A 23,169-nucleotide genomic window follows, 5' to 3' on the forward strand; every position below is an offset into this window, starting at 1 on the left:
ATCTCTTATAATGCAAAACCTTATACATACATTTTCTTTCGAAAATGTTTTTTTTGACAGTTTTAGATTGAGAACATCTCACCAATTACAGTTGTTAAAAATAATCTGCTCCTTATGGATAAAAAAAGATAAGTGTGTTGTTCAATGGGACGTTCATCCCTTTTTTTGCTCTTTCTGTAAATTTAGGAATTTTTTATGTACAAGGTTTTAATTATACGGTGACAATGATTAATATACTTGTCCAGAAGTAAAATGTCTTTCTCCATCCTTTAATCATAGGTAAGGGGAAAGAGAGCTTCAGTGAAAATTTAAATTGGTGACATAGGTGGAAGTGGACATTTGTACCCCCTCCTTAGCTATACACACTATCTCTTGATTCCTCTCCCCCATTTGAGAAGTGTGCATCTGCCATTGCTTTCGATCAAATCTAAGTAGCATTTTTAAATCAAAAAAATTTCTATCAACTTTCTAATGTAGAGTAAATCAACATAAATGTGGGAATTCCAGGGGTGGGAAGTGACTAAGTCCATTTCAGAGCAGCTTTGGAGCAGCAAAATTCAGGATTTGGAGCAGTTTTGGAGCAGCAAATTCGGGATTTGGAGCAGCAAAATATGAGATTCGGAGCAGATAATTATAAATTGGAACAGTGAAATTAACAAGAATATTTTCGTTAACCCTCAACCCTTTTCAAAATAAACTGCACTGTATTTTGTTATCAAACATCTTTTCGTCAGCTTGATTTTTGTGTTTTAGGCTTTTGACACCTTGTTTGAAAGAGCGGCTGTCATAAAAATTTTTGCACCCGTCTATTTAAGATGATTTTTGCTTACTGTGGGCACTATTTGCTGCCTTGAACAGCAGCACTTCAAATGAGCTAAAAAAATTTTATAAGTTTTTAATTTTTTTATACTTGGAAAGAAATTGTTACAAAATGGGAGAGAATTTTGGAACAATCAACTCGATGTTTGGCGATTCAGCACTCATTATCTGGCGAGATTGGCGATCTGACACTCGCTATTTGGCGATGTTGACGATTTAACGCTCGCTATTTGGCGATATTGACGATTTAACGCTCGTTATTCGGCAAAATTAGCGATTTAACGCTCGTTATTCGGCAAACTTTCTAAACTAACATCCGTAATCCGGCGGACATGCACTTTTTACTCCCGGAATGAAAATTTTTTTCACGAAACATTGGGATTTAACACACTGACAATCGACTACAGTAATTTCTGCTGCTTCCAGTGACGACTTTTTTTTTAAACGGAAACACTCAAATTTGCACTTTAACTCTATAATGTCCAGATCGCCCGAAGTCGGCCGAGAAGGTTAATGCCCATAACCGCCTCAAGTCGGCCCAGCTAGGGGGTATGGGTATCTTTTAGTGGGCTTTTGTCACCTACGGAGAAGATGAAAGCTCTTGTCAGAGGCGGGAACGGAAAAGATAACTGCAACACCCTATCAATGGGATTTTAAAAGCTGATGTACTAGAATGTTCCTTGAGAATGGACTAAGGGTATTCAATGCATTTTACAAAGAGATAATACTGTGAGGAAAGGGGTGTTTTCAGTATATATATATATATATATCAGGGGTGCAAGTGCCCCTCATCCATTTCGGAGCAGCAAATTTCATTTTTGGAGCAGAAATTTTGAAAATGGAGCAGAACTAAACACGAACTATATCTGCAATATAAGGAGTAATTTTTCTGTGAAATGTGAATAGTTTTGCCAAAAATGGTTGAAACAAATAATTCTAAATAAATTCCATTCACAAATTAAAAGCCATTTAAATTTTTTCTGAATTATCTTATCTGTCATTAATAAAACGTGTATTACTGAAATGACGAATACAAATTATTACTCTTTTCAAATTAAGCAACATGCATACTGAAAACCTAGGCAGCAAGAATTTCTGCTGCTTGAACACCAAAATCTTATTCCTCCTGATATAGCAAAAAAAGTGCGTGCAGAATATAATAAGAGTTTCCGTGAAAAAAAAAAATTGGCTTCTCACAGAATTTAAAGGGATTATTAAATTTAAAAGCAAAATGCAAAAAATGAGAAAAATATAAATACCTTATTTACTTAAAGAATTTCTCAACCTAATAGCATGTTAATAGATTACAAATCACGATTCGCTTTCAGAAGTACAGCATCTCAATGAATATTTTTTTCCAATTTTTTATGCCCTTGAACATAAGATTTTGTATGTCTTATTCCATTAAACATTAAAGCATTGCAAGGACAGATTTTTCAATGTTCGAACAGACTTTTATTTATTTGTTAACAATGAACTCTTTTTCACTGTCTGTGTTACCATGTGCTGAAGATAAAAAAGTCTTCACCAAAACTGGCAAAATTTTGAACTTTGGGCAGCTTTCAAAGTTACAAAGTTTGAATATGTCTGCCCAATATCTATCTATCTATTCTCTGAACTGATTTCACTTCTTGTAATTGTTTGGATTGTAGTACAACCCATTCATCACACATAATCAATAGTTCTGTTGGTGATACAATGTTAAACAACATCCCAGCAATACGTGAGGGAGTAATGTACCATCCCAGCAATGCACGAGAGGGAGTGCGAAAAACAAGAAAGGGTGCAAATATTTCATTCTCTCCAACATGTTTTGGAAAAGTAGGACATTAATATATATTAGGTATCTCACAGAAGTTATGTAAAATGAGCATGCCCTAGTACAAACTCCTTCCTCTGACTGTTGTTAAGAGCATGCCACTCCCCCACCAATGCAGTGGCGGACCGTGCGGCCATATTGGGCGCCGCTCAAGGAGGGGTGCCAAATGGAGTTGAAAGGGTGAAAAAGGTTTGTCAACCAAAAAAAACGTGGTCAGTAGCGCCAAAAAAAAAAAAAGGTTCTGCATGGGTAGAGATTTTTTTCGCTCAAGCCGGCCCCGTTCGCCAAATCCGGATTTTCGCGATGTGAAATTGTTACGATCGGCAACCGCCGACGATAACCACATGACCGCATAGTGGCTAGATGACAAAACTATGAATATTTTAGATGGAATTTTTACATTCTATTTTTTCCCAACGATCTCCGAAAAATTTCGGTAATTTAAACGAGTAAACCAATCCTCTTTTCGATGCATGCCGTCTTAGAACGCAGGTTGGCAGCCGCGAAATTACCGTTATTTTCAGTATATAGCAGGAGAAAAAACGGTCTCCGAAATCGGAAAATTCGGCATATTTATTCAGGGACTTTGATAGCCCGCCAGTTATACCAATAACAGTACAGGACTTTATACTTCAAGGTAGTATAACTACTTTCCAAGGTCACGAGATAACTCGATTGTGGTAGATGGTGGGAAGTGAAAATAAAATTGAAGTTTCTAACCCCCCCCCCGTATCTTTTTCCGTGTCTCGGAAAGAACGTGTCCCGTGAACATAATTTTCATGCGAATTTTTGCTTAATTAAGGGTATTTGACGTACTACAGTGCATTAGCGGTACCTCCGCGAACCACAAACAAGAATTGGCGCAAATGCGCAGGGATTCGGCGCCTTGGCGCACCATGTAGCAAGAGAACCGTTTCGGCGCAGTTTGGCGCAATTGGCGCAGCTCTTGCACCCCTGATATATATATATATATATATATAGACAAATTATGTCCCGAAAATCCATTGAAATGAAAGGGTGAACGTCAATGCCAAGGGTGGCATGAATAGACACTCATGGAGAAAGGGTAAAGAGAGGGAAAGTGGCCGAAATTTGGACGAGTCCACTTTGAACACAAAAAACATGGTATTTTCACGACCCTCCCAGGTTTTCTATCTCGGCGTTAAAGAGTTAAAGCTGAAAGGCATTGCAAGCCATCTTCAGTTCCACGATCATGGACAATATCGGGGTTTCGCGATGGAAAGTCCGATCAGGGGCCGATAGTTTAAGTATAGTGGAATAAAACACGCTTTTCTCTCTCGTAAAGAAACGGAACAAAATTTTTTTGGCGTCCTTTCCGAAATTCCGGGCATACTGAAGCAAAATTCGCTATTTGGCGCAGAAAAATGTGAAAATACGCTATTGGAGCAGGATGGCGCAAGATATTAGTTTTGGCGCAGTGCGGCGCAGAGTTCCCACCCCTGGAATTCTGATAAAATAGTTACACGGAAACTCTACTGTATTTAACTTTGGCCTGAGCATGTTTCTTTTGCAGTCAGTATAAAAAATTACACACCATGACTCACAATTCTCTCAAGTGATCCTTCACTGAACTAATGTTGAATTAGGAAACCATTAAATTGATGGACAATACTTTCAATGTATGTCTATCAGGCAATTTCATGCATTCACAGCACCAAGGAATTTGTGTGTTTAACTAATTGCAAGGTACTTGATCATTTGATCATTTTTGTCGCACCACGGTCATTTTCTGCACACGAGGGCTAATTAGACCGGGACCTACGATTTATTGCCGATTCCGAACGGCAGGCTTGTTTCTTATACTCATCGAGAGGTTGGTACGCTAACTCCTCGATGGGGGTCCCCTGCGGTAGCAATTTTTTGCTGCGGTCAAGTCGCCGTTTTTGTTGTACCCCTGTGCCAGGAAAGTTTTCTGACAAGGACGAACCGGGTATCGAACTCGCGACACCTCTAAACATCCTTTGGTACTTTAGGCGAGTATCTTATCGACCGGGCTACCGCGCCCCAATTGCAAGGTACTAATAAACAGCATATGTTTTTCAAACCTACCTCCCCCGTAACGAAATTTCATGAATTTTCATTATTGAAAATTGAATGTACCCGATATGTGAGGGTTGGAAAACATTTTCATGGAAAATATGACTACAAAGCATTAGAATATTACCTCATCTGAACGCCCATCATCATCTCTTAGCTCAATGTATGGTTTTTTCTTTACTCTATTCAAGTCCTCGTGCAATCCATCTAAGAGAAATGCCATTAACTCTTGACAGTCTTGCTGTTGGTACCCAGAAAACTGTGGTGCAAATCGGCCAACCATAGTCTGAACAAAACAAAGAACTTTTTCAGAGGCTTTATAAAATAAAAAAAGAAAAAAAGGCCGATAATTCTGATTGAGAAAAATGTTGGTATCCATAAAATTTATTTCTTAACCAGCAGATAGCATTCCCATGACTGAACAACATGCTATATGTTGAAAGTATAAATCTATTCAATTGGCTGAATGCATGATGTGACCGTTATTGAACGTTTGCTTTTATTTGCCATCATTTTTAATTATAAAATTAAAATTTATTATTTTTTATGATAATACAAGTTGGATAGGAAACTCCTATGCTGGCGACTGATAAAAAGAAAGTTGAAACTTTTATTTTTATAAGTGATAATTTGCATGGAATAGGCAAAACTTAAAGAAATTTCAATAAAATTCACATCTGAATACAAATTTTTTAATATTGAATATTGAAAGTTTATCTGAGTCGATTAAAAAACTGAAATGAATGGTAGATTAAACTTCCATTCTATGTGGGATATTTTAGTTCCTCCACAGACATTCAGTTCCCTTCTCAGAAAAAAAAGTGGGCGAATGCACAGGCTGACACAAACTGAAATGACATTAATATGTGGTAAAAAAAAACTATCAGTAATAAAAATTGAATTGAAAAATTAAGCAATAAATTTTTTAGTTTCAAATTTTTTGTAATGCTAAAAATAACTTTTTATCACAAAAATCAGAAAACTTGGAATACACTTTGACAAGCGAAAACAATAACTACCTTAAAATGTCTAGGTGTAGTGTATGCGAAACGACCTGACCATATCGTTTTCACAAGATCGGCATAGGATTTTGCTATTTCACCTCGCATGCCCAATGGATTGTCAGTATTCAATTCATTCAAGTATTGATCTTTCACAAAGTAGTCAGTTAACAGAGGCGTATTGCTCATACACTGGAAGATAGAGATTAAATGTTAAAAAAGTAAATGGCATAGAACATAAAACTGACAAACTTGGCTTATAACAAAATTTGAGAAATAAAAAAAAAATTTAGTCGGATCAAATTTCTTATTTGTACAAGCAGATAATTGTTATAGAAATCCCCAAAAAAGCACGAAAACTGGAAATACCAATCTTTACAGACTTCAATCAGTTTTTACATTTCTTAATTTTTTACCCTAGTTCCAATTAAAAATTTTAATTCCTCCAAAACTACGTATGGCTATATGCATGAATGTCACTACATCCTGTACTATTTTGCCTATATCTCTTTTTTTCTTGAATATCCAAACAAATTCCATGCATGGATGACCTTCACGACACAAACTTATTTAGAACAGCAAGATTATAAAAAGAAAATTTTCTTAAGAGGGATGCAAGTGAACCAATGGGAGAGGGGAAGAATAAAAACTGATAAATTAGTAATAGTAATGAATACAAATCTGACAACACCATATAAACTGATTTCTGTACCTTTATTAATAGTGTGTGTTTGAGGAATCAACTATTATATAATAGAGTTGATTCAAAATACAAGTACATTGAGAGGTTTTTTATTATCAATAATGAACTAGTGTTTTCCATTTTTCCATTTAAATTACTAAAAAAAACTATTTACCTGCAAAGCAGAGTTCATGAAGCATGTGTTGCCTAGATTGGAGAGTCCACAAAGCCCAGGATGAACAAAAGTGGTGCCAGAGTTTGTATAATCACAGTTGTAATTTGAACTGTTGTAGCCACTGCTGCCTCCAACAGATGCAAAACTTCTGGTAGACCTAAAAAGAGGAAAAAAATCAAGCGTTGTAACTTTTCTTTTTAACAGTAGACAGTAAAGAAAACATATACACAATGATATACACTAAAGCATGAAAAAACGGCATCAATCTGTATGCAAGTGTAACACATGGAAACAATGAAATAAGATGCAATATACAGTCAAAACCTGTTGTAACGCCAACCCCGCTTAATGCTACAAATTTTCAGTATAAAACAAATCTTCCATATAAGGATTTTGTAAAAACACTGTTTTAAACTTGTTATAACGACAACTACTATTCGGATGTATACAAAGTTTGTATGTCATTTTCAGAGAACCGCTACAATATTTTTTCTACCACCATTTTTTTCCCTCGGAGTTGAGGATTTACCCTTTTCATTCCACTGTTATTATTGGTCAACAGTTTAGAGCAAAATACTTAAATAAAGAATGGAGTGGTTGGTGGAGGTCTAGAAAACATTCACAATTTCATTGGTAAGTGTATGTTTGTCAAGTTTTATATGTACAAATCTGTTGACAAGTAATCTTACATTTATTGTTTTATCAATTTTTCAACCTAAAATTAAATGAGTCTAAAATAGGTTACTTTTATTCATGGAGTTACACTAACAATACATTAAGATACAGCAGTTCGCAATAAATGCATGAATTTACGTAATGGTGCTTTTTTGAAACACTATTCTGATCATGATCCGATATAACCCCAAAATTCTTCAAGACGAATGGTGGTGTTTCACTGAGGTTCGACTGTACATTTTGGTACTAACATAGAGAAAAAAACATATACCACAAACAAACAGAACAATGTTGTTACGGCAACTTACAATGTTATCACAAATTGGGTCTATCAAATGCTTGAACTGTAAATTTACGATCCCCTAATAACTGGCTGTAGAGATAGATTTACACAAACTTGACATACTCACACAGTGCTGGTAGAGTTATTATACATTTGTCTGTTATCCCCCGAAGCAGATACAGGTGAACTGGTGTAGGTTATAGCAGCACTTGTACTGAAAAAAGTAACATTTAATAAGGTAAATAATGGTTAGCTAGAATGTATTCATTATCATTAAGATTTGAAACTATTTTTTTAATAACTTTCAAAATAGTCATTGAAATTTTAAGACTAAACCTGTGAATTGAAGTTCCAGATTGAAACTGGTTACAAGATAATGTATTTAAAAAAAAAGTAATAAATTGAGCACACACACAAAAAATGAATTATAGGTTACATGTATTGTATTTTGTGATAGTTGTATAGTGTGTAGATAAATTTTATCTACACACTATACAACTATAAATATACTATCTACACTATACCACTATCACAAGATCTTGAAGAGTATAATTAATAACTTTGTACATCACACAAAAGGTTTTAAAAGAAATTTCAAGCTTGTAGTCACACAGTAACTGTCACACATGAAATACTAGTGTTATGCACTTTTGTTTTTTTGCACTTTGCAAACATACAAAGATATAAGAAGATTCTTTTAAAACCTCTCTACCCATTGACCATTTTTTTTCTCTGCTAATAGGGCATGCTTGTTATGCAAGATTTCATTGTGCCTACAAATTAAAACATTAAGAAACTGAATCACAATGCTGAGACAAGTTTAAAATTTAATTTTATTGTGCTTATTAATGATACGAATAGAGATGGTGACACATAGAATGAAACAGCATATTAACCTCCTCAGTCCGTAAGGTCACTTTGAAATTTGTTTTTTAATACGTTTATTTGCAACTGTGAAACTGCCTTCAATTAGTTTTTGCCGACAGATGAGTATGAATAAATTGCTATCAACTGCTTATAACACCTAGAACTGATTTTGAGATCTTAGAAGAATTACCAAAGCCACTGCAAAAGCAGCACTACACATACATGGAATTATAACGGTTATATGAACTTTTTATTTAGCTAGGTGGATTTTGTTGAAGCGTAGTAGTGTCTTCTAAATATCACCTGAGTGATATTGCTCACTTTACGAAACATGTCAATCTAAGAGCATATAATACCAGTCAGGTAAGATATCAGGATCTATAGGGTTAAGTAGTAAAGCTTAGCTGGCCTCTGACTTCATCAAATGATTTTCAATGTAGCTCACATTCTGTATAAAATTCCTGCCCTAAATACATAATACAGCGAAACCTCCTCTAACGGCCACATTCGAACAATGGTAATCTCCAAACAACGGCCATATTTTGCTGGAACCAAACATGTTCCATAGACTTAGCAGTACAAATAACCTTTGAACAACAATTTCTGAAAAACAGACACTTTCAACATGGAGTCAGGAAAAAAATATGCATATCGCTATGAAAAAAATTTTTAAGCTGATTTTCAAGGATCCCCCCCAACCAAACTCTATGGGGAGAAAATATTACATATGCTTTCTTTTGCTGGGTACAAATGCTAGATGGGTTTATTGAAAGCAGTGAAAAGGGAAGAAAGGCCACTCAAGTGATCTGTGGGTTAGTTGAAACTTAATGTGCTGCGGGTCACTTAAGGGATTTTCAAATGCACTGTGGGTCACTTAACTAAGCGATCTGTAAATGTTTTGTAAGTCACCAAAGTTATCTTAGAATGTGCCGCTTAATTTATTCTTAGAAAATTAAGTTTGACATCACAGACCATATCAGATGACTCCAAGGGTCACATATTCAGCCCGCACATGTGTGGTCTAGTGGTCATGGTTATAGTGCCGGACTCGTGATGCGAGGATCCGGGTTTGAACCCCACAGTGGTGGTCAGCTGAAGTTGGTTTTCTGCGGTTCCCAACTTCAAGGCGCAAATGCGAGCCGATCTCCCCGTTAAAAAGTCTCGCCACAGAGAGCAACAGTCCTACAACGGTAAATCATTCAACCATAACACTTCACTCATAGTTAGAAAAACTGCGGGCAGAGGACAGCACTACACATAACAAGCATTACACAGAAACAAACTTTACGTCAGGTTGCACTACACGTACACGCCCATTCCCGCATGTACCGATTCGTTGGGGGGTTCCGCGCGGGGGGGGGGGGTGATGTGTGGTGTAGCAGTAGTAGGTAGGGCCTCCAAAAAATGGCTCGGGGATCCATGATGTTCTTAAGTCAGCCACCTCGTTGGGCAATTTGCCTGTTGTGGCGTTGTATTTGTATTTGTATTTTTGATCTCGTGGGTGGGAACAAAACTATTTGAGGTTGCTGGTACACCACCTTGGTCCATATCACAGACGTGCCAACTTTTGAAATCCAGAGAGATTTTCTCAAGGGGGGTACCCCCCCCCCCATAGACTCGATCAAAAAAAAGTTCATAAGAAAGAAAAGTTCAGAATTTTTTTTTTTTTTAATAAATTAAGAAAAAGTTACATTCTCCCCCCCCCCCCAAGGCAGGTTCTGCATTGCCCCTGAGCAGAATATAATTCCTTCCACGTCAGTCTTTCCATGCGGAATAGAGAAATCACATCTACATACTGTTCATAAATTATAAGTGTTTCCTTTCGTGGATGATATTAGTGATTGATAATCTTGGGTATATGAATTCTTAAAAGCTTTATATTTAGCTGTATTTAGCTTAAAGTTTTATATTTTCTTTCTGAAGATGTTTAATCGGAAGAAACGATTTAAAAAAATCAAATTACAAAGCTGCGGACGAAAAAACGTGTTTACCGCACGGCTGTTAATGGAATACAATAACAATCATACAGGAATTTCGGCAACCAAGGTCATGCCCCTGATAAATGATTGCCGATAAACGCTACGAAAACGAAGTCTTTGCCAGTTGCTTAAATGCGGTCACAGAGACTTCTTTACGGCTGTCCTCTATGGGTGTTTTCCTTAACGACGACTGTAATCATTGACGCCACGACAACATGAAAGCTCGCATAAAATCTAATTTCCCGCCAAAATCTGGAGAAATTTTAACAAATCTGGAGAGCGGGAGGAAGGATGAAAAATCTGGAGTCTCCAGCCTAAATCGGGAGAGTTGGCAGGTCTGATATCAGTTTTTTTGCCAAGTCATTTCTGTTGTGTTCTATCTCGGCATTGCAACCCTGAATTTTAAGATGCCGAAATAGCGCTGTATAGATTGATTAATATAAATATAATCATTATTCTAATATAATCAATTGTATAATTATTGTAATCAATTAAAGGACAGATTATCATTTTACATGTTATATACATAAAATTTTAATTTTTTTTCTCCTTCAGAATAAAAATGGCATTCCCAATAGCGGATACATTTTCACAGTCCCATTAGTGGCCGTTGTTGGGAGGTTTTACTGCATAAGTGCTTACGAATGGAGGATAGCAACACTATACCCATAGTACTACAACTTTGATAATTAACACAAATCTTTTCTTAATTCAGCTTGATTCCATTCGTTCTTTTACAATACAACATATGAACACTGTAGTGAAAGGTACCAGTTTCGTTCTGAAAATTAAATTCACAGGTTTTTTATTAAACATATGGGAAATTAACTGTTAAGAACCAGTTATGTCTTATTTTATGTACTAATACCAATTTATGTGGGAATAAGGAAAGCTGAAAATGTTCATACACATTTTTTAGAAAAGAAAATCCCCTTCGTATATTTGGATAACAGGCTGTTTCAACTGACTTTGTAATATATAAGTGCATATGCCTGCAAAGGCTCAAAAGTGACAAAATTAGGGGAAATTTTTTTTTCCCATTTGAATAGTATGCTTTCCATTTATTTCCAAAAAATATAATTGTGAATATTTTAAGGTCACAAATAAAACGTGCATTCTCAGAAAACAAAACAATAAGCCAAGACACACAAGTGTAACTTGACACATAATTGAATTCCCAATATACGTATTAGCAAAGACACTGAGAAGCTATGCAGCTGAAAAGACAAAAATATCACAAAATATATATAAATACAAGTACTACGCCACAACAGGCAAAATGCATAACGAGGTGGCTGAGAAAAAGATGCCCATAAAAATATGGATGTCATATTTCAAAAATATAACAACCCAATTAAAAATGCAATTAATAAAAATTATAAACAATATATACACGTGGTAAAATATACAATGCCCATAAAGAATACTTATGGTTGTCTTACTCTAAGTATGAATTGCTTCTCAATTTACCCCAACATGTTTATCGTATTTCTTTTTAAACGTGTCAATTGTGTACCTCCGGGAGTAAGCTATTCCACTTATTAACAACCCTATGAGAAAAATTCCCTGCCACACCATAGCCTTGCATTGTCCCTCACCAATCGATACTGGTGTCCCCTTATAAAAGCAGTCGATTGGCGGTGTACTAAAAGTTCATGGTCCATCCTATCCATCCCATTGAAAATTTTGAACACTTCGATCATATCTCCTCGACACCTGCGTTCATCCAATGTAAACATTCAAAAAATGACCACAGCTGAACAATGTTCAGAAAACCTAAGCCGCTTGCCAATAAGAATTCCTAAATTGGTGACCCTAGTTGCATCTGGGATAGTGACACCATTCAACTCGTAAGAGAACCGTGGGTTGTTCGAACCAAAATGAGCAACCATGCACTTATCAATGCTAAAAATTATGCTCCATTCATTTGCCCATGCTGCAAGCCTGTTTAAGTTGGTCTGGAGCAACTCCCTATTGCTTTCATTCCCGATTATGGCCATTAGCTTCACATCATCTGCAAATTTGCTAGTAATCCCACTAATACCCTGATCGAGTTTATCAATAAAAAGTAAAAAAAGTATGGGGCCAAAGACACTTCCTTGAGGAACTCCACTTGTGACGTCTGTCCAACCAGAGAATTCCCCGTTCACCATAACTCGTTGCAACCTATCTCTTAATTGTACAGAAAGAATTGTACAGATAGAATTACACGATTCAATCCAATTCAGCAAGTCGCCCCCAATTCCAATCTCGTGTAAACGCTTCAAGAGTTTGCCATGTTGGACCCGATCGAATGCCTTCTGGAAATCAAGGTTAAACAACATCTACATTTTTGCTCTTACCCAAAGCCTTAGTTACGTGATCATAGAAGCAAAGGAGGTTAGTTACACATGACTTCCCCTTCCTGAGGGTTTTCTTACCAAATGCAACACCCGTATATCGAATATCATTGTCTCCATTAAAAACTGACGCGAAAAAGTCATTGAAAACACTACACATGCCTACACTGCTCTCTAACCTAGAGTTTCCTATCGAGAGGGGACCAACTGTCCCCTTACATCCATTATTGACGGATCAAAAAAATGATTTTGGGCCAGAGCCAATGTTACCTGCCAATGTTACCTTTGTAGAATTCATTTTAATCCACTGTAGGGTTTGCAGTAGTGTTCAACTTTTCCCACCACTCTAGCAACACAGTAATTGGCAAGTTCGCTCATTTTCAGCATCATATTTGGCAACAATCGATGATTTCCAATTTTTTTTTTTAAATTTCCAAAATCTGACAGAAAACACGGTGAGCTTACGATTGCATGGACAGCGATTTTTATTAGGGATTTTTAATTTTTGTAAAACAAATAATTTGATAATTTTCACGAACTTTTCTCTACAAATTTACGAAAAATCGGAAGAATCTGGCTCCCAAAAACTGGAAGGCTTCCAGGTAAATCGGAAGCATTGGCACCTATGTATGAACTAAATTTTTGAACCCTTTTCGAAAATACTATCCAGAAACTTTGAATGTTAGAGAATATTTTGCTTTTATTTAAAAAAAATATGATGTAAGGCTAATTCAGATATATTTCTACTCTCATTCAAATTTCAATCATTTTTTAATAATATTTCCCACACTTTCTTCGAGGAAGCTAGCTCTGACAAAGAAATTGAACGTATGGAAAGGATTGCAACTGGTTATTAACACAAAGAGCATCTATTGGACTGAGGCGGCCAGAGAAAGCTTTCTACACTCAAGTCGTTAAACAGTTGGCTTAAGTGACCTTGCAGTATTGTAGGATGTGTTATCAAAGATAACTTATTGTGTCTGAAACAAATATGACCAACCCCTTCTCTGCAGTACCAGAACAGCATAAATAACACTGAATTATCTAGGTATATCTGGGCATTCATGTTACCAACTGCCGAATTAGTCCCCATAATTAAAAATCATATTCCTCACAAGTCATTAGGAGCTTAAACCCACACGTCTAGCTCGCCAAGACTCACTAACATTGTGAAATTTATATTTCCAAAATGTATTAACTATTATACTCTAGAACAGTTTCCTAACCTTTTTGTTCCATCGCCCCCTCAAGTCAGGCTAACCCATAAGATCCTACACTAAATTCAAAGCTTCTACTGAACCTCTTGGACCTTTCTATCACCCCCAGGGGACAGATATTGTCCACTTTGGGAAACACTGCTCTAGAAGAAATAAGAGATCATTTTACTTCCCTACCCATTATTTAAAAGAAAAAACATACTTTTTGACTTGTCTCGGCCATGTACCATCATCATTCCTGATTTCGATAATTATAACCTGGATAGAAAGTTAATGACAATAAACAATATTACATGTACAGTAATACATTCATAGTTTGAGAGATTAAATACAGCATACAAAACATAAACAAAGGTCTATTCAGCCAGCTGAAATTTGGGTCTGAGAAATAGAGCTTAGCAAAAACTCTGGGTTTGAAAAACGAATCCTTAACAAAATTGCATGTATGAAAGACAGTTTCATAAATTTTCAGAACGAAAAAATGGTTTTTTCATGAAATTCCATGACTCTTCTTTTTTTTCTACCTCAAAACAATAATGCATGAAGATCTGTCTACACAAGGCAGTGGTTTTTAGTCCTTTTATGTCGCGACCCATGGGACTGTTTTTCGAAATTAATGAAACCAGTAATGCCCAATCTATAACTACAGGAAATATAAGTGGATTTGTATTACTCACCTAGGATGGCACTGCGAATCAAGTTTGGGCCATGACCCATAACTCAAGAATCCCTGTCTACAGACATTGATTTTTACGACCCATTTCAGAAACTCCCAGTGAATCACGTTTGAGTCATGACTCATAGCCCAAGAATCCGCCTGTAAGTGAATTTGTATGACCCATGTCGGAAACCTGTACGAATCAGGTTTGGGTCGTGGTCTATAACTCAATAAACAATGGCTGTTAGAGGAGTTGTACGACCCATCAGGAAAGCCCCAGTGACCCAAGTTTCGGCCGCGACCCATAGGTTGAGAACGAACGAACGACATAAGGTGTTACAAAGAAATTTACAAAAGAGTTATAGACTCAGATTTTTCACTTCAGTTAGCTGCCCCTCCACAAAACACCTACACCATTACTTTTACAAATAGTCGTTTTTTTCAGCAAATTAACACCCATGTCCACCTGCTGATTTATATAAAGAGTCTTCATTCTTTTCTAATAATCTATAGTAGTGTTTCTCAGATTATGGTTTGCAGACCAGAGTTGGTCTATGAAGATGGGCCTAGGCAGGGTTCTTCAATCTTTTGGACATTGCGGGTTAAATTAAATTTCCCATGAAGCTCATGGGCCACCAAGTCATACTTTGGTATTCTCTGTCATTAAACATGATTTCCTAAATTTGTTGAACACTTTTATTTACTCTGAATTTATTTTTTTCATTAAATTATAATATTATAATTCTATTAATTTTAATTTTGAGGTAGCTCCCTTTCATTATATATATATATATATATATATATATATATATATAAATAATTATATATATATATAATTATTTTTAATCAATTATTTTTTCATCAAATCTGAAAATTTTCTCAATTTTTAAAATATTTTAACTGAATTTTTATTATAAAATCATTTTTTTCCTGAATTATAATAAACATCTTTAACAATTCTGAAATTACGCTCAATAATTCTGAAGTTATTTCTATCAGTACTTCTGCAATTATTTCTTACAGTAGTTCTGCAATTATTTCTTCCAGTAGTTCTGCAACTATTTTTTCATTAATTATAAATTTCATCCATTACTAAATTATTTTTTTCTCTCTCTCAATAATAGTAAGATTATTTCTTCCATTACGGTGTTTTTTTTAACATTTCTGTAAATTCTGTAATTATGTACACCTTCTGGATGCAGAATTCGGCCTCTTGAAACATGTAGCCTATATGAAATTATAGGCCTCAAAATCTGTTTTGGTTCAGGATCTCTTGAATTAATTCATTATGATTGCCCTTTTAATTCATCAAATTCCCAGCATCACTATTGAATCTGGAAAGTATCTCAGTTGTTGTAAATACAGTAATACAAATTTCAGTGCCAGTACTATAATTTTTATTTTTTAATTTGATTGTTATTTTATGTAAATTATCTATTTTATAAAAAGGTAAGCGGACCACAGCAAAACGTTCGGAAAGTCATAGGTTTAAGATCCCTGGGCTAAGGCAATACCTTCTAGAGAGAAGGCCTTCGCCCGAGATATTTTCGATGCTGTGACGTCACCACACTCCGGCTTAAACGAGAAAGAGAATTTCTTCTTCTCGGCATTCTCCCCCGATCCACGCTCTGCTTCTCCCAAGAAATCGCCATTAACGAAGGCACGTGGTCGTCGATTAGATATTTTTTTTATAGAAATATGTCTGACCCAAAAGTATCTGTATTTTATTTTCCGAAATGTGAAGATCTGAAGAAGAAGTGGTTGAATTCCATCCAAAGAAAGGACTTCGTACCGAATGATCGCAGTAGTGTAAGTGCTCATTTCGTAAACATTATATTGTTTTATTCTTTAAGAAAAATTAAAGAAAAAAACAACGGAATGCAAAAAAATCAACTCCGATATTAAGAAGAGATGGGACAAATAGTGATTCGGCGGAATAACCGAGTACCAAATATTCAGATAATGTTTTGGCCAGATAGCAAATATTTCGTGGCCGAATATTAATTTCCTTAAAATTCATCACAATTGTAAATGAAATTAGTGTTTTTAATTAAGAAATGAAATTATTGGTAATTTTAAATATTGAATTTTAAGTATGGAATTTTTTTATTTCAATAGATATTGTAAAACTGGTAATTGGGAGATATTGCCATGATACTGACAAAATTTGACAATGATACATCATAGTACATTAATATTACCAAATGATTTTTGTTTTTAATTAATTACAATTTCATATCCAATCAAGGAAATGTAAATCATTATTTACTCCTAACTAGTAATGCACCATATAATTTATGAACTAGTATTTAACTAGTTATAATAATAGTATATTATATATAATTTAGCAGCAGATTATTTGTCCCATCTCTTATGGAGAACAAGTAATGGTCAGAGACTAAATTAATTTCATGTTATTACCAATAGCCATCAGTCTGATTATGCTTATTTTATGTCTAGGTATGTGAACTGCATTTTCTGGCCATGGATTTGTTAACAGAATCTTCAGCTTTTGACAGAAACAGTGGTAATACTTTAACAGCTCCGTTGATAATTAAGAGAAGAAAGAACGCTGTGCCGTGACTCTTCGAAGGATATCCATCAACTTCTATGACACTTCCTATTAAACGAAGGTTATCTCCAAACTACAAAAAACACTGAAAGAATGAACGCTTAAAAACGGCCCTTGAGGAAAGTGTGACTGATGCAGCAACATTTTCTCAGCAGAGACAAATCAGCAGTATGGAAGATCTACAGTGATGTGTTGAAACATTTGGTCTTGACAATTTTTATGAAGTGTCGAATCAGTGAAAAATTTTGTGTTTATCATTTGGATATACAACCATACCCACAGATTTCGCATTCAGTGGTTGTAAGTAATCTTAATGTTTCTGTTTATCTAAAAAGTATTGCATTGAAAAGAATTACAAAATTTACCCTCCCATATAAGTTCACAAATTTCAATGACTTAATTGATATATTAGACACACTTAAAAGTATGAATCCTATGTGTGAGGAAAAAATTCCTCTAAAATAGATTTCTTCAATGATGCTCTGTCTTCTTTGAAGACTGGTGAAAATGAATTACTGATAAATTTTATAGAGGAACAAATTAAGATTAGTCGTTGTGCAAAAAACAACTTTAAATACTCTAATGACATCATATATTTGCTACTCTGTTACATTCAATTTCGCCACAAGTGTACAAATTTATAAGATCTAGCAATAAAATAATACTGCCTCATCCATCAACTTTGAGGAAAATTAGTCAGCGACTACCAGTTTCACCAACCGAGGAGGTGAGTCAAAATTTCTTGATGTACATAAAAGTCAGAGCAAAATATATTTCTGATGCAGATAAAGTTATTTTTCTTGTTGACGAAATTTACATAAAACCTTATTTTGATTATAAGGGAGGTTCTGTTGTTGGCATGGCCTTCAACACAGAAGAAGCTGCGAAGAGTGCTTTTGTGTTTATAGTTTCCAGCCTAATGTCCCCTTTTAAAGAAGTTGTGCATATTTTACCTGTGTTCAAGATAAATCACGTATTGTTACGTAATGTTATCTTAAGTTATTTTAGGTTTAGAAAATATTGGTTTCACAATTATTGGTGTTGTCACTGATAACAATGCTATCAATAGAAAAGCAATGAGCTTGTTCACAAAGCCACATAAGAATTTATATATGTATCCCCAGCCTCGGTGTCCATCGAGACCACTATTTTTTGTTATAGTGTGTATTTGTTAAAAAATATCAGAAATAACTGGTTGAATCAAAGAAATGATGGCAAGTGCTATTTTTACCTGAACTTTGATGTTTCAGTTGACAATTTTTGTACAGCATCTTTTGCATCAGTGAAACAACTGTATGACAGACTCTGCAAATGTTGTCTCATATGCAAGAGGGCTAACATGAAAATCTCAGACCTTTTAATTTAGAGAGACAAACATCAAACTTGTACTCAGTCTTCAATTAGTTTGTTTGCGAGGCTTTAAATATATTGGGTCCAGACAGAAATATCCCTCATTTTACTGATACTGCTGAATTTATCAAAGTAATCACAGTAATCAGATAATCATAGTAATAATCATATCATATATAGTAATAAATGATATATAATAATCAGAGTAAGCATAGAGAAGTTCTTGTAAACACAGCTTTTACCACCTTGGAAGAGTTTGAAATTTTAGGAAATGTATATGAATGTTGTAGTTGTCACAGGGAAGCTGATATTGCTCAAAAATTTTTTATGGATTTCATCTAATATTTTACTCAAAAATCTGTGTATGAATAAAAATGATTTGGTGACAAAGAAAAAAGGGAAAATTAGGAATGAAAAATGTGCAAAGAGGAAACTTGATTGTTTTGATCAAGTTCGGTAAATGTATAAGTAATGGGCCACTTAACATTTAATTAATTAGCTCCGAAACTTGAAATAATATTTACTCAATTACTTTTCAATATCAGTCAAACATTTATCCATCATTATCAGCTCAAAATTTCAAATTCACCTTTAAATTCATTTTTTATTTTTAAATCTTTGAAATAAGTGTCTCATTACTGGTACATTTTACACCTCCCTTTTTTTTTTAAAAAAAGTTATACATAAATGATGGTGGTTATGATTTTAGTCGTTCACAGAAAATTGCCATCAAGTTCTGAATATATATATATTGCTCACATGCTTTCATGAAAAAACTTAGATACTCTTTCCACTCTGAGCATTTAAGTACTGAAAAAGAAATGTGTTTATGTGTGATGGTTATGTGTTATGTGTGAAGATGGAAGTTTCATAATCATACGAAATTTGGTTAAAGGGGTTTGTCGTGTCAACTCCTGTAGTTGTTAGTTATGTTCTATATAATGACGTTGTGACTGAGAAACTGAAAAATGATGTTGAATTCATGTTTAATGCAAATGTTCAATTAAAGATTGTTTTTCAATTCTAGCAAGTTTTATTTCTTGTGTAATTCCATGTGTGTAGTGAAAAACATTGGATAGAATTTTTTCTCCCCAGCCTAAATAAAATATGAACCTGATGATATTTATAATCTTGAACATAGATCACACTTTGCTTCATAACAAACCTCAAAATTAATCTACGTATTCTTGGTTTGTTTTTTTTCTGGCTTATTTCTAAAGAATCTTCGAATAAAAATGAATGTTTAAGAGAAGTTATAAATAATAAAACAATTTTATGCAAAGAAGAAACTGGTGACATATATTGAAGAAAAAAACTATTTTTGAAATGGATTTTTACTACTTGAATGTTATGAATTTGTGTACGAATGAGAATCATACAATCTATATCTAATCCATAGTTTTCATTGAAATTTTCTGGAAGGAGCAAAGCATATTTGTTCATTCGTTCTTTTTTCTTCCTTTCAATAAAATACACATTACGTGAAAAGTTTGTATATACTGTATATATTTTTTAAATGACAAAATATATAGTGAATATTGCATATGTCTATCTTAATGAAAAATAAAGGATATTTTACATATACTTGAATTTTGGTATTCAATGGATATTTTTTTGGTTAAAATCAACAGAAATGAAATTCCGAAAAATTCTCTTGGGGAAATTTTGATGTCAAATGGTAATTCAAATATTGTCAAGTTTTCGTAAAAACTCTGGCTCTAATTGATACTTGAAAATAATGTTGAATTATAAGTATAAACTCGTCCATTCGAGTGCTAAATTCTTAGGTAATTCAACCTTTTTTTTATAAGAAAAAAATATCTATTACAGCGGGGTGGGTCAAAAAAATATATATATAACGGCGCTACAGTGTGTGGTGCTGCTGGAAAACGATCTTACAGGGAAGACGATTCTAGGACGGAATTCGATGACGTCACGAATCTCGGGGTCAGGCCTTCTGCTCTAGAAGGTATTGGCTAAGGGATCTTAAGCCAAATTGTCTGGCTTTGCAACAATTAACTTCAACAATACGCAAACTTCATGCTATGCATTTTTCTGTGAAAAATGTACATTATGATTAAATTCAAGCATAATCATAATTATTGCACAGATGTGCAATATATTTAGTGATAATGAAAGTGAAAACAATTAAAAATTCTGAAGTCAAGTAAAATGCAATGCCTGAGGAAAACTACACCGATTTCTGAGGCTACTATAAGCTGCAGCTGCTATTAAAGATGAAAAGTTTGAAGTTAAATAGAATTCTTAAGCTTGTATGGCATCTTCTATTTTTATAGACTTAATACCTGAAGTCTAATGTTATTGCCAGTTAAAAAAAATAAATTAGTGTTTGTTTGTGGTGCTCATTATTGACAATGTACATGGCCTGCAGATGTAAATTAATTAGGGCGCTTTGGCAAAAGTGGCTTCTTCCCTTCTCCTAACAAAAGCAGCTTAATTCTTTCAGTGCACCAGAATGAAAATGTTCACAAGCATGCTATGCATGACATTTGTTTGTAGAAATTTTAGGAAATTTTGTAACAGCAACGCTTTGGCTTTGTTCAAGAGCAAAAGCATTTCCAGCTAGAATGGGAAATAAGAGATTTTTTAATTTCAAAGGTATAATAAGTAACATTTTAAGTATCAGGGTGCAAGCCTTAGAAAAATTTACGGTGCTTACGGTGTTGTGGAAGCAACATAGAACAAGCTTTTTTTTAACTGTGTCGCTTTGTTTGTGTCGTTCAATAAATACAGCATTTATTCCAAAAATATATATTTTTCATTACTTTCCCTGTACGTACCAAAACGTGTCTCTATTAGTTTTTCTTTATATATTATGACCCTTTTCATAAATAAAAAAGATTGTCTTCCTTAGAACTCATATAATCTCCTGGACTAATTTCTATCAAAGTGATTTTGGTAATTGAAAAACCAATTAGTCCAGTGATTGTTTTAAAATAAATGTTTATGATAATAAAAAAATTTAATGCAGTGAAAGACAGATTTTCCCTGCTCTGAAATGGCCAGTAATAAATTTGCACGATAAATTGGAAATAATTATTTTTGAAAGAACAGACAATTAGCTCTCTACCTGTCCCTGGTATAATCCAATGTCCTGCACTGTACTTTCTCGGATGTTCAGATGCTCAAAAGTGTTAGTACTATATCGATTCCATAGTCTGGTTTCTTTCTCTTCAGGTATATTGAAAATTCTTCGCATTTCCTGCTCAATGTAACCTAAATAATATTAAGAGACATTAATACACGCAATATGTAAAAACCCTTAATACATATACTGTGTAGTCAAAAACATACTTGCTTTCACACAAAAAATAAAAATTTCAACACTTCCATGCATGCATGATACATAAATGTTTCCTCATAATAATTATTCAGACGTAATTGAAGATTATGTTTGCTCCACTGCAGATGCAAAATCAGCAGAAGCTATTTCGAACATCTGGAGTTTCCACAGATTGTGTATTATGCTTCAATAGTTTTTTGTATAAATGAATGGAAAAATTCATGCATAAAAGGGAGCTGAACTTTATTGGAACAAATACTTATCTAAACATGCAATGCACAATCCTACTACTACTTTTCTTTATCCACACTAGGAACTGATTATCAAAGGAAATAATGTGTACTGGTGAAAGCTAGAATATATTTTATATATGAAGATGGACATAATAACAATTTTCGATATGCATATTGCAAAAAATTTACCGATTGTATCAACTTTGCTGAATTTTCGAGTGACAAAAAGTTCCATATCATGGTTCTGACATAATTTGAATTCTAATAAATAGACTTCAACCTAAATAGTACAGAATGAAGTATGTTAGAGACAAATATTGGCACAGAAATCATAAATAGGAATTTAAAAATTTTGCTATTTTTGATTCCATTTTTTTTCAGAGATGTAATAAAATATAAATAAATAAGCTCGAACAAAGGCTTTTAAAATCTGTACTGCAAATATATGTTCACATATTCAGACATCTGAGGAAGCAAGAAAAATCACCTTGCAATGCTTCACGAACATTCCATATTCTACAACCTTCCTTGAAATGCAATCTTGACCTTCAATAACACCATACCACTGACTGAGAAGATCCCATCCTTCTTTCGGCAAAAGCACATAGTCCAATTCATCTATAAGATGATCTTTGATTTCTCCACTTCCATCATCTATAACACATATTGAAAATTCAATCAAATTTAAATCATTTAAAAAGAATAACTAAATTAAAATTTCATAATTTTCTAGGGGACTCTTGAGGCATCATATTGATAATCATCAACCAGTTGTTGTTAGTAACCTTGATTTCGGTTGCTTGAGATATTTTCCCTTCAATGCCCACCTTATTATTTTAGATCATATTAATGCAAAATATTAAAATTAGATGTGAAATTAGAGAAATGCTTATGATTCGTAAGAGACTGAAGAACAATTTTTTTTTGTGGACTTAATGGCAATGAATAGGAATTTGAATAATAAGTGATCACATTACACATTAGAGTTTACGTAAAAAAAGACAAAAATAGACCAACCTATGTATGATTAACATTAAAAACACAAGGGTGACAGTGGATAGGCAAATACGGGAAATTTTTGCTGGCAAAAAACATTTGCAAGAACAAAACCTTCTTGATGGCATCATGGTTGCAATAT

General features: G+C 34.2%; 1 protein-coding gene and 1 long non-coding RNA gene across 2 annotated transcripts in view; one reads left to right on the forward strand and one right to left on the reverse strand.

Annotated features, from left to right (window-relative positions):
- LOC149075574 (ubiquitin carboxyl-terminal hydrolase 4-like) overlaps positions 1 to 23,169 on the reverse strand; it is a 52,824-nt gene that overhangs the window by 23,342 nt on the left and 6,313 nt on the right. Inside the window, exons 3-10 of the mRNA XM_089243061.1 lie at positions 22,519 to 22,685; positions 22,221 to 22,311; positions 21,586 to 21,731; positions 14,117 to 14,172; positions 7,640 to 7,726; positions 6,555 to 6,711; positions 5,716 to 5,889; positions 4,824 to 4,982 (exon numbers count right to left, since the gene is read on the reverse strand). Coding sequence (XP_089099187.1) covers positions 4,824 to 4,982; positions 5,716 to 5,889; positions 6,555 to 6,711; positions 7,640 to 7,726; positions 14,117 to 14,172; positions 21,586 to 21,731; positions 22,221 to 22,311; positions 22,519 to 22,685 — 1,037 coding nt within the window. The remainder of the gene's footprint in view (positions 1 to 4,823; positions 4,983 to 5,715; positions 5,890 to 6,554; positions 6,712 to 7,639; positions 7,727 to 14,116; positions 14,173 to 21,585; positions 21,732 to 22,220; positions 22,312 to 22,518; positions 22,686 to 23,169) is intronic.
- Positions 16,178 to 19,520, forward strand: LOC149075575 (uncharacterized). Its single transcript, XR_016194010.1, has 2 exons — positions 16,178 to 16,381; positions 17,033 to 19,520. It is a non-coding gene; the product is annotated as an uncharacterized LOC149075575 (long non-coding RNA).

The sequence above is a fragment of the Pholcus phalangioides genome, unplaced genomic scaffold (genome assembly GCF_987345545.1).
Source record: "Pholcus phalangioides strain wild (caught in Gottingen) unplaced genomic scaffold, Ppha-v1.0 ptg000015l_1, whole genome shotgun sequence".
NCBI classification, from domain to species: domain Eukaryota; kingdom Metazoa; phylum Arthropoda; class Arachnida; order Araneae; family Pholcidae; genus Pholcus; species Pholcus phalangioides.